The sequence below is a fragment of the Myotis myotis genome, unplaced genomic scaffold, assembly GCF_014108235.1.
Source record: "Myotis myotis isolate mMyoMyo1 unplaced genomic scaffold, mMyoMyo1.p scaffold_m19_p_2, whole genome shotgun sequence".
Taxonomy (NCBI): Eukaryota; Metazoa; Chordata; class Mammalia; order Chiroptera; family Vespertilionidae; genus Myotis; species Myotis myotis.
The window spans coordinates 201,173,798-201,186,013 of NW_023416324.1; the positions used below are offsets into that span (position 1 = coordinate 201,173,798).

The 12,216-nt window shown below is 35.3% G+C and overlaps 1 protein-coding gene across 1 annotated transcript in view; it reads right to left on the reverse strand.

Moving 5' to 3' along the window:
- The window catches only part of TMPRSS15 (transmembrane serine protease 15), a 103,863-nt gene extending 92,837 nt beyond the window's left edge, over positions 1-11,026 (reverse strand). The window contains exons 1-3 of the mRNA XM_036352518.1: positions 10,882-11,026; positions 5,857-5,987; positions 5,512-5,579 (exon numbers count right to left, since the gene is read on the reverse strand). Coding sequence (XP_036208411.1) covers positions 5,512-5,579; positions 5,857-5,987; positions 10,882-11,026 — 344 coding nt within the window. The remainder of the gene's footprint in view (positions 1-5,511; positions 5,580-5,856; positions 5,988-10,881) is intronic.
- Positions 11,027-12,216: the final 1,190 nt, after the last annotated feature.

Sequence of the window (12,216 nt, forward strand, 5' to 3'; positions counted from 1 at the left end):
ACAAACTTCAGCTGATTTTCATTTCTGTAGCCCTTGGTAAACTGGGGGTACTCAGGGTATACCTGGAGCCTTAAAAGCTAGATCACGGAGAGCCAAATTTTGCATGTTATGTTTAGTAGTTCCAAAATTTAGGCAGTTATGCTCATATCCTTGCTATATCTATAAGTTAATGATCTTCTTGAAGGATTTTGTCAACTCCAGAAGAGTTCTTTATCCATCTGTCCATATATCTATCTTGGTAGAACTTAGAATAGGTGTTGTTTTCTCCCTACATGATTATACGCAGAATCAAAAGGTTCCTGCAAAATCATGGTAGATCAGCATCTGCCCTTGGTAGCATATTCCTTCTTAATGTCTGTGCTACTATTTAGGTTCACAGTTTAGCAGAAATGATTTCTTTCTATGTAGTTGTTTTTTCATCTTTGAAGTAAATAGGATACTCTGATACAATAATTACACATTTCACCTCTACTGAATAATTTAAAAATCTTACAATGCTTAACTTTCTGATTATTTGCTTAAATCGTAGTAACCAAATCTTGCAAGCAACAAGGCTCCTTAGTAACTATTTAGCTTAGGGTTCCTCAAACTTACCCATATATGAAATATGTTTATATTTTATAACCTCCATACTTTCAAGAGAGAGAATCTTCTCTCTTCTCCCTTCCTCCCTGTCTCCAGCCCCTTCCCTCCTTGCCTTCTCCTTCTTCTTTTGTCTCTTTAACATCCTCACCCCTTAAATAAGTAAATGGACAGGATTAAATATGATTAAAATAAAGTGAGAGTGAACAAATCCATTAATTTCTGTGCCTTCAATTCCATGTCTCCTTCTCCTTGGTTGCACAGTAGTTTTAATTTTGACTGAATCTGAGGTTTCTCTTTATATAATTTCCACGTATTTAATTTGACTGAACACTTACTTTTATTTTTTTAAGGCAATAGGAGAGGGAAGATATTTTTGGTAGAGAAAGTACAAATATGGAAGTTTTCTTCACTGACTTGAAAGTAACTGGATTAATTCATCCTCAGGCATAAAACACCTTTTATGAAAGATGTGTTTTCTTACTTGTGAATTATACATTGCACTTAATAATTTATGCTTTGCAAGGACAGGAGTTACAGATCCTATGTCCACATATAGTTGTATTCTTTAACATTTGTTTTCTTATTCAATGGAAATGTTGAGAAAAGAGAGGTATACATATAGGAGAAATAGGAAAACCATAATAAACACTTGTGTTTGACCCAATAGAACACTAAGATGTTATTTTAGTAGTTTAGTAATGATCTCTATAGCACCACTCTGAAATTGATTTTATTTACTATGGTAAATGAGAATTCTTCCTTTAGGAATATAAAAAAGAAACGATGGCCGTCTTCACTTCAAAGTACTTGTTCCAGTAAAATATCTGAGTTTGTTGTGTTTTTTTTTTGTAAAAGCAGATAAATCCTATCATTGTACAGAGAGCCTGTGTGCTATAAATCAAAATGTTTCTTATCTCTTATTTTCCTTAATGATATTGATAACCTCTGGGGTTGCTGAGTAAACAAAAGTCTTTTCTTTGCTAACTTTGTGACTCATCTGTGCTCAGAGGGCAGGGTAAGCTTCCTATTGCCACGAGGGTAAACAGCGCTCCATTAAAGGAACCCGCTGCTAAATGCTCTCTGAGTCAAAGCACTTCCCATACAGCAGAATAACAGAAAGTGTTCCCACAGGGGAGCCAACCATTTGCTGGACCTGCGAGTGGCCACACACACACACACACATGTACACACACATACATTCATGTGGTGAGAGTTTAATTAAAAATCAGCAACAAAAAAGAAAATAGGTATTTTAAAGGATTTTTAGATGCATTTTTCACAATGAGTGTGGATATTGTTGGACCTCACTTATGTGTTTCTTGATTTTATCAATTGGAGTTTTAAATTCAAATAATTTATAAAGCTAATTAGGAATCAGCCACTTTTCCTGTGAGCGAAATATGCCATTTTATATGTGAGTTATTCCAAGTAAACTTACATGTTTGCATGTTTGCTTTTACTTTCTTCCCTGCTTCTGAATTTCTTTCCCTATCTTTCTCAGGCTCCCAAAGTACTGACCTGCAATTTATCTTATAGATATTTGCATAAAATGTCTTTGCATCTTTTAAAAGTCATTCATATAAAACTCAAAGAGGTAGTTCTACATGGATGAAGTATATTATTTGAAAATCATTACAAAATGTGTATCAAGGTTTAGGGACTATATTGGTCTCCTAGGTAGCTATAAAGAAGGAGAAAAAAATTCCTCAGCTGAAACAATGTAGTTTCAAATATAGTGACTTTAGCATTCAGAGAAATAAAAATTACTTATTAAATATTAAAGAAAAGGCTGGGGTTTTGATAACCCAACCAGGCCTATATATAAAAGTCTATACTCAGCAAATGTTCTCAATCTAGTAAAAACAAAGTTACCCAGCACATTATAACATGTGAAATGAAAAGTCCCATTCAGGGAGCTATCCCAGTGAGCTCTGCGATGAATATCATGCTCTGTACAGATTTCGCTGGGCAGAACCCAGGGAAGGAGAGGCTAGCGCCTGAGACACCTCTCCTCCAGGAGCATTCACACTTGAGAAATAAGCCTGAGTTGGTGGTTTAATGCAGATCTCCACGCTCAATCCTCTACAAAACTGGAAAAGAGAAATTAGTTCCATTCACTTCAAAGTAGGCCAATAGCTTCAAGTTTTAAAAAAATCTTGCATGCATGCTTTTACCCTCACAGAATAAATATTGAATAAATATTAAGAAAAAAAATAGCACTTTCAGGAAGAGAAGTTCACCTTTCCTGAGAGTCCACGTGTCTCTTCCTAGCCTTGACAGGGGGCCAATAAAAGAGGCTGCTATCAGCAATAATAAGCCTGGCAAACAGGAGCAGTAGCCTTGGATTGCAGATAGGAATGGAGACAGTAGGTGAGGATAGGGCTGGCTGGCTACTGCATTGAGATGTCATGGATATACAATGAGAACTAGTTTAGAATTATTTTTTCATTAGAATTCTATTCTAACAGAAAGTTAAGGCCAAAGTAAGAGAATAGTATACTGATTTTTATATCTGTAAAACATGGGTCAAAGGAGAACATGTAACACCTAACCTAAGACTCAATATATGTGAGGTGTTAAAGAAATGGTGTTAAAGAAATGGCTCATTCATTTGCTAGGACTTTATAGGACCCATACTCTGAGCCAGACATTAACTTGATTCTGAAAATACAGATGTCAAGGATGCATTCTATGCCCTGAGGGAGCTCACAGTCTAGTAAGATGACAGGCAAACTGACAATTGCATTGCAGTTATGAGGATTGTTACTTTATCTGTAGGTACGAGTTGCTAACCAGGACTAGATTGGCAGGTGGGCATCCCCTGAGGAGGCAACGTGGACTGGTTCTTAATGGCATGTAAGGATGAATCCTAAGGATAATGTAATAGATAACAAGGAAGAAATGAGGTCCAGGCAGTGAAGAAGGAAGCAGGATGCTTTTGAGGGTGTACAGGTAATATGGCAGGACTGGTGTTAAAACCCCTTGTGGCGGGGTGGCGGTGGGTGGCGGGGAGGGTAGGAGGAGAAATAAAAGGCGAGAGTGAGTTTCTGAGGCAAAACCCGAGACAGTACCTAATTTTAGTATAACAACTCTGGAAATAGTCTTCAGGTATTTGAAAGACTGAGATATGAACATTTAGTCTATAAAATATTAATAACTACCACTAGGATCAGTGGGTAAGAGCTAAGGAAATAAAAACTTCATTGAGAATATGGACTAATTTTCTAGCAACTGAAGTTATAAAGAAAAAATAAAACAGTAATAATAATGATGTTCACAGTGACCTTGGAAATGGATTCCTAATTTTTTCAGATATCTTTACATGACGGAACTGTTTTAAAAAGGATGAATCTCTTTCTTTTTTGAAAAATATATTTTTATTGATTTCAGAGAGAAAGGGAGAGAGAGAGAGAGATAGAAACATCAATGATGAGAGAGAATCATTGATTGGCTGCCTCCTGCACACCCCCTACTGGGGATCACCTGCAATCCAGGCATGTGCCCTGACTGGGAATCGAACCTGGGACTCTTCAGTCCATAGGCCTATGCTCTATCCACTGAGCCAAACCAGATATGGCTGAATCTCTTTTGTTGGATGAGGGTGAACTTCCTTCTGAGGCTGTTGGTATTCCAGGCCAAAGCAGGCAAGCAAATGCTGGATTATGCCCTTTAAAATCTTTCTTTCTCCTATATTCCCAAGACACACACTGTACTGGGATGGGCAAAAGGAGGGTTACAGTTACATTGTGACGTTCTTTTGAGTTAATAAAACTACTGTAATAATCATAACCAGCATGTCTCTTTCCATACAAACCACTATAAACCCACTTTTGCCCATCTCTGTTTACATAGCTGCCTAGTAACATTAGTCAGCACATTATAATGATGCACATGTATTAAATGATACATGAATAAAAGTAAAATGAGTGGCTATTCACATTTTATAGGCAGTGACTTTGAGTTGTCATGAAAACGTACAATGAGGCCATTGCTCTCTGGTCAAGCCCTCTTCCATTGTGATTTCATTTGAAGTTGTAGGCTTGGAGGTTTCTCATTGACCATCTTCCTTGACTGTGATAATTACTTTCAATTTCAGGGCACCAGCAGCCCTGAAGCTAACACTTATTTACCTCCATGTGAAAGAATATGTGAGATGGACATTTGTAACTAAGGTGTACTGCCATCGGCCCAGATGACTTAAATGTTTAAAGGGCATAAGTCATGTTCCCCGAGGCTTATCTTGACTTTTGTTGCTTGTTTTCCTCCATTTCATTTCTGCAGAAAAGAGAAGTTTCCTCTATTTTTTTAAAATGAAACTCCCTCTCTTAGACTTTTTCCCTATTCACTTAGCTTTCTAGATTCTAACTGGCATCACAATTTCCTGCTGGTTCATATTCTTATTCCTCAGGCCTTTTGGTAGTTTGCAGTGAAGAAAACTTCTGATACAAGTATCCATAGAAGAATTATGTCATGATCCTATTCATCTAAGATTCATTCATGTATTGAGCACTTACTATATTCTCGGTACAGTCTTATGTTCTCGGGGCACAACTAAACAGGTCCCTTCTCGCTTATGACTTAAAGTGTAAATGAAGTGTAATAAGCAAGCTTCCTCCATCTGTTCATAGCAAACCAGATACTGTATTTGTATCTGCACACATTCAACTCAGCTCCCTCCCTGTGTCTCTGCAGAGTTCACCCTCAGGAGAGAGAAACATGTTAACATAAGATCAATTATTCAGTAATTATTAGTATTTGCTACTAATATGAAAGTTTATCAGTCCTCATAACAATGTTGACAGTTTAAAATATTCCCTTTTCTCCTAAAAGTAGTGACATTATTTTACAAATACTAACAAGTAGATCATTATTTTGTGATGCTGTGCTTCCTTTTCTACCAACAGAAAAATTTTGAGCTGTACTCACTCAAATCGTGAAACTCTTGAGTTTTTATATTCATTTTTCAGATTACTTGATTGAAAGATGTCATCTATCTAAAAAGAGAAAGGGTTTAAAAATATATTAAATTTAAGATTTGAACTTTTGTTTCAACATTTCAATAGTAATATTTAAGTTCTGCTTAGAACTGGATTAGGGGTCATTTCCTTCTCTGTAGTGATGAGGCTCATACATTTAAGCATCCTGGGCATATTACATTTATTTACTAATTCCTTTCAAAGCAAGAAAGCAGGATCTATGTATCTTTTGGCAAGTAGTTAGTGAAACTATGTTATGAAATTTTAAACCAGCTGAAGAGAGACAGTCTCCTACCATTTGCTGAAGGTCAAAAGCAAGAACTTTGAAATCTGCTGAGAGTTTGTCTTGCAAATTAGGATTATATGTAGCTCCTGATGTTATTTTCAGGGTCCCTCTGGCTTCATAACTGTTTCCAAATACTGCATCTAAATAAATCAATAAGAAATAAAACACTTAACACTTGAATTATAAGAGAATATGCATATCCTAGTTAAGACATAAAGTTCTTGCTTGATGTGTTTGCGCTGTAGTTTTTCTGGTTTATTTTGCAGCCTTCATGTGTCACAATCAGCTCCTTTTTACCCTCCTATCTGGTTGTTTTAAAAGATTAAATATTAAACTTCTTGTCTGCCCTATTTAATTTTTTTGCATTCTTTGAAGCCTAACCCATACTCCATGCTTCCAAGCTTTTTTTTTTTTTTTTTTTTTTTTTTTTTTTTTTTTTTTTGCTATTGAGATTCCTGTTGGAAAATACAGGGATGATCAACTTCCACCAATTATGATACGGATTCAGGGAAACATGGTGAGAACTGGACCATTAAAAGTTTTGTAGTTGCTTTCAGTTATTTCTTGAACACCTAGCATCCAGGGTCACTGCTGGCTTCTGCTTGAGGACTGCTGTGCATATTTCTGTGTGAGCTACTTTGAAACATAGCTTTGAAGCTCCTTCTTTCATTCTAATAATTACAAAATGGGCATGTGTGACCTTTTGCCATTAAATGGTGAATGTTGTTATTAGGGAAGTTATTGAGAAAGCTGCAGAAAATATATTATCTCAACATTTAAAAGTGTAAGGAATTAAAGCTAACAAATTGAATATAAACATGGGTACCATTAAGACCTGCATTACTGGCGAATAGACACATGTAACGACACTCAAGGTCATTAATCATCTGAGAGATGCAAATAAAAATGAAAATGAGGTACTATCTCACACCTGTCAGAATGGCTATCATCAATAAATCAACAAACAACAAGTGTTGGCGAGGACGTGGAGAAAAGGGAACCCTCATACACTGTTGGTGGGAATGCAGAGTGGTGTAGCCACTGTGGAGAACAACATGGAGATTCCTCAAAAAATTAAAAATGAAGCTACCTTTTTACCTAGTGATTCCACTTCTGAGAATATAGCCTCAGAATCCCAAAACACCAATCAGAAAGAATATAATCATTCCTATGTTTATAGCAGTATTGCTTATAATAACCAAGATCAGGAAACAGCCCAAGTGCCCATCAGCAGATGAGTGGATAAAAAAGCTGTAGTACATTTGCACGGCGGAATACTATGTGGATGCAAAAAAGAAGGAATGCTTAACCTTTGTGACAGCATGGATCGACCTAGAGCATAGTATGCTAAGTAAAATAAGCCAGTAAGAAGAAGACAAATACCATATGATCTCACTAATATTTAGAATCTAATGAACAAAATAAGCTGATGAAAATGGAACCAGAAACATGGATACATGGAACATACTGGCTGGTACCTGAGAGGAGGAGGGTGGGGATGACTGGATAAGGAAGGTGAAGAGATTAGCTAAAGAACTTATCTGCATATCCCATGGACATGGGCAATAGTGTGGGGAAGGCCAAGGGAGGGGAAGGTGTGGGAAGGTGGATGTGGCAAAGGGGGCAAAAGGTGGACACTTACAATAATGTCAACATTAAAAATGTTTAATTAAAAGTGTCCTGCATATGCCTTTATCAGAATACTTCCTTTGCTATATATTCATGTTTAAAATGAATCATTTCAATTAAAACTTGCACAACAATGAATATACATGTAATAACAATGATACACAATTATCACATTGATCTGGTATGACAAGAAGTTATTTCTTTGTTTCCCAGATGAGAAATCTGGAGCCTTAGATTCACTAAGAAAAATTCCTAGAATAATAGAGGTCATAAGTGCAGATAGGGAATTTGGCACAGAATTGGCTGACTCTAGAAGCCAGAATCTATCATATATTAACAACAAATTTCCCAGTTCAGAAGAAACATTAGAAATAATATTTCAAACAGTAAATGTACATTGAGTTTAAAGAGTTATAATTGCATAAATGATGTAACACATTATTTAAACTACTTTGTTTTTTTAATACTCAAAATTACATTTGGATTTGCATGGTAAATGTGAAAGGCAAGGAAAAACTGAGACAAGAAAAGACAAGAAAATAAGTCATGAATCAGAGACTGAGGAAGCATGATCATTAAATCTTGTGTAGGAGTCTGAACTGGATCCTCAAGAGATAAAGGACATTAATGAAAAAACCTATGGAATTTAAATGTAATGTACAGTTCGGTTAATAATTGTACCAATGTTAATTTCTTGGCCATGATAATTGTGCTATGTATGCTAGTATAGAAGATATTGACATTAGGGAAAGCTGAGCAATGGTTATATAAACTCAACCATTTCACAATCTTTTTTTAACTCTAAAATGATCTCCAATAAAAAGCAAAACAATGTATATTGAAAGTAGTATGTCTTATGTCTTCTTGTGCTTTACTATAGATATAACTCTAATCCTTTTATGCAAGTTGTTCACTATTAAATCATGTTTATATTTATAAATATTTATTTTCTATTTTACTTGTAAAATAACTTACTTTTGCTTCTTTATTGAGATCTAAGAGTCCAGTGGACTTCCAAATGATGATACTAGTATATCCTTGAAGTTATTCACAGTGTTTAAGTAAGACCAAAGTAGCTGCTTTTCTATAAGTCTAAGAGAACTCCTATAATTTATTTAATTGTTCATATAATCATATAAAATATCCATAAGACCTCTTTCACTTTAAAAAAATCCCTCATATATGACTATAGTATTTAAATAAAAGAGGGATTATATTGGAATTATTTTGTAAAACTACAAATTATATTTATAAAATTCTTATTTAAACATCTACTAGAGGAAAAAAGCTACACAAAGACTGAGAATTTTCTTAGTAAAATCAAAATCACTCATATGAAAAGGTTTTTACCTTTGTGAGTTTTCAAAAAGAATTAAGATAATCATATTTACAGTAATTCATAATTTAAAAACTAAAAATTTTCTCAGAAAAAAATGAATCCAATACTCAGGTTGTTGCTGTGCTGTCACTATTTTAGAGTTTACTGTATAAATGAGTAAATAATATATAAGAGCATAAGTTCTATAGTTGTATTGTCTAGTTTGGAATCTTTCACTACCCAGTAATGATGCAAATTTAATCAAGTTACCTAAATTCTCTGTCTCTGATCCACCACCTATAAAGTGAAGGTAACTTGGAGATTTGTTGTAATGACAGAATACATTTGGAGATCCTTGAAAAGTTGTTGGTGCATATAACTTAGCTCTAAATAATAGTTACCGCTTCTTATTTTTTTCCTGTTTATCACAGTTTGCTACTCAGGCAGCTTCAGAACTTTATAATTCTACATTTACATCCACATTCCCTTATATGATTGCAATGAAAATTGTCAACCTAAAAAGAGAATGAATATATCATTCTCTAGAAATAAATAGTACTTTCTTTAACTATTTATCAATTTGTATAGTCAACAACACTTCCTATGTTTGTGATTGAAATCCTATCAGAATTAACCAACAGGCTATAAAACCTACTTTGTTATATGTTGAAACTGAGAAACATACTTAACATTTTTTTATTTAAAAACTGTAGTTTTAATCATCCGAGAGATGCAAATCAAAACAACAATGAGGTACCATCTCACACCTGTCAGACTGGCTATCATCAACAAATCAACAAACGACAAGTGCTGGAGAGGATGTGGAGAAAAAGGAACACTTGTGCACTGCTGGTGGGAATGCAGACTGGTGCAGCCACTATGGAAGACAGTATGGAGTTTCCTTAAAAAACTGAAAATGGAACTCCCATTTGACCCTGTGATCCCACTTCTAGGAATATATCCCAAGAAACCAGAAACACCAATCAGAAAGGATATATGCACGCCTATGTTCATAGCAGCACAATTCACCATAGCTAAGATCTGGAAACAGCCTAAGTGCCCATCAGTAGATGAATGGATTAGAAAACTGTGGTACATCTACACGATGGAATACTATGCTGCTCTAAAAAGGAAGGAACTTTTACCATTTGCAACGTCATGGATGGAACTGGAGAGCATTATGCTAAGTGAAATAAGCCAGTCAATGAAGGAAAAATACCACATGATCTCACTCATTCATGGATAATAGAGACCATTATAAACTTTTGAACAATAATAGATACAGAGGCAGAGCTGCCTCAAACAGATTGTCAAACTGCAGCAGGAAGGCCGGGGAGGGTTGCGGGGCAGGAGGTAGGGGGGTAAGAGATCAACTAAAGGACTTGTATGCATGCATAGAAGCATAACCAGTGGACATAAGACATTGGGGGATAGGGGAGGCTAGGGGACTGTCTAGGGCGGGGGGATAAAAATGGACACATATGTAATACCCTTTGTAATACTTTAAGCAATAAAAAAAAAAAAAAAAAAAAAAAAAAGAACAAAAATGCTTAGCAATATTTGCATTTGTAAAATCTCGAGTAAGGACAAAATATAGGCAATTTCACAGCTCCTTTTTGTTCTTGTTATGGTGCTATTGTCTAGATTATTTTTTGTTCCTTTTTAATCCTCATAACTCACTCACCCTGAATACTTTAACATTTCAAGTAACAGATAAGAAGAAGATATACAACTAGGGATAGTATTAATACATATAAAATATCATAGCCTTATAAAATGTCAAAATATCTCAATAAACTTTTTCTTTGGTCTTGGAAAAATGCAAAAAAAAAAAATAAAAAAAATAAAAATAAAAAAAAAATAAAAACTGTAGTTTCATGTTTTAATTCTGAGGTAAGTTTTTAATTAAAGACCAACTAATTTTTCTAATATTCTACGAAGTGAACTACAGCAAAGCATCTGAATACCAAATAAATATCTTGTCATGAAAGACTCAGCAATGAATACAAGGTCCTGACAGGATAACATGATTAAAGTGGGTACATGCCTCTCAGAGTGCCTTCAGTAGCCAGCTCCCAGGGACTCACCTTTTTCTGATTCCTTGATTGCCAGCCAGGACACTGCAATTAACCCAGCACAGAGAACCAGCAAAATGGCAAAGAGCACTGCAAACGTGACTTCATAGGCGCTGAAAGGATGATGCCTGGAAGGTGCGCTTCTCTTTGACACCATTTTTGGCTTTTGAAGAAATGCTCATCTAAACACTGTGAGAGAATATAAAAACCTGCACCCACTGAAGAGGAAAATCTTAAGTTTTCAAAGAAGATTTGGAAAGCAACAGCGAAAGTCTACACTAGTCTCACCAGTCAGTGTAAACGCCTTTGTGCGTGCCCAAAGGGCAACAGTATGTCTCTATACATTAAGCAGATTTAAAAGGGAAGTTAATATTTAAGAAGATATAAATGAGCAAAGAGATACCTAGAGTTGTAAATGTTAATCATCTGCACAGGCCATTTGTTGAGATGAATGACAGTAAATGCATGTTGTAAACAAAAGTGACACTTCATCATTTTGAAAACCATTAGGAAAAATATAATATTCATGCTGGACAAATTAGTCACTAGGCACATGCATTTGACATTTGTAGAGAGTTCCTAACAGATCAACATTCCATGCTCTGACTCATTGTTAAGGCATTTCTCCTGTTCAATGTAGGTGTAGACATTCTAAAGATAACTTTTATGCACATGAATCTATAAAGCCTAACATATATATTAATATTTACATTTGTGTGTGCATTTCTCATTGAAACAATCACAAATTTTGCATTCTCCATTATATCACCCAAATGAAGTTATGCAATGTAAAGCAGTATTGATTTAATGTAAAGGAAAGTCCACAAGGCATTAAACGGCAACTCTTTATGGCTTCATGCAGTTATCCACCAATGAGAGTCGCTGCTGCCAGAAGTATCAAGCATTTGCTTCTCTTTTAAGAAAGTGTTCTGGGTAGGGAAGGTATTGCTCACTTGCCCTGGACTTTATCTCAGTAAACATGCCAATTAGAACAAGAGAACAAGTTATGATAATTGCATTCATAACTATAGACCTAGGGAATATCAAGAATGTTTTCTGACAAGTTACATCCAGCTTATCATTGGAACTACCACTCTTTGACTAACAATGAGTCTAGAATTAAAAAACAAATACAGGGTGGGGCAAAAGTAGGTTTACAGTTGTTCATATGGAAAATAATAAAATAATAAGAATAAACTTTACTTTTGCCCCCCCCCCAACTCCCCTTCCCATAAATAAAATCAAACCTAAGGTGAAGTAATCCCATTTTCCTTTTGCCCTGATAAGTAAAAGTGGCCAGGGGTAATGAAGTCCCAGATCACAGGTCCTTAAAACACTAAAATTGTG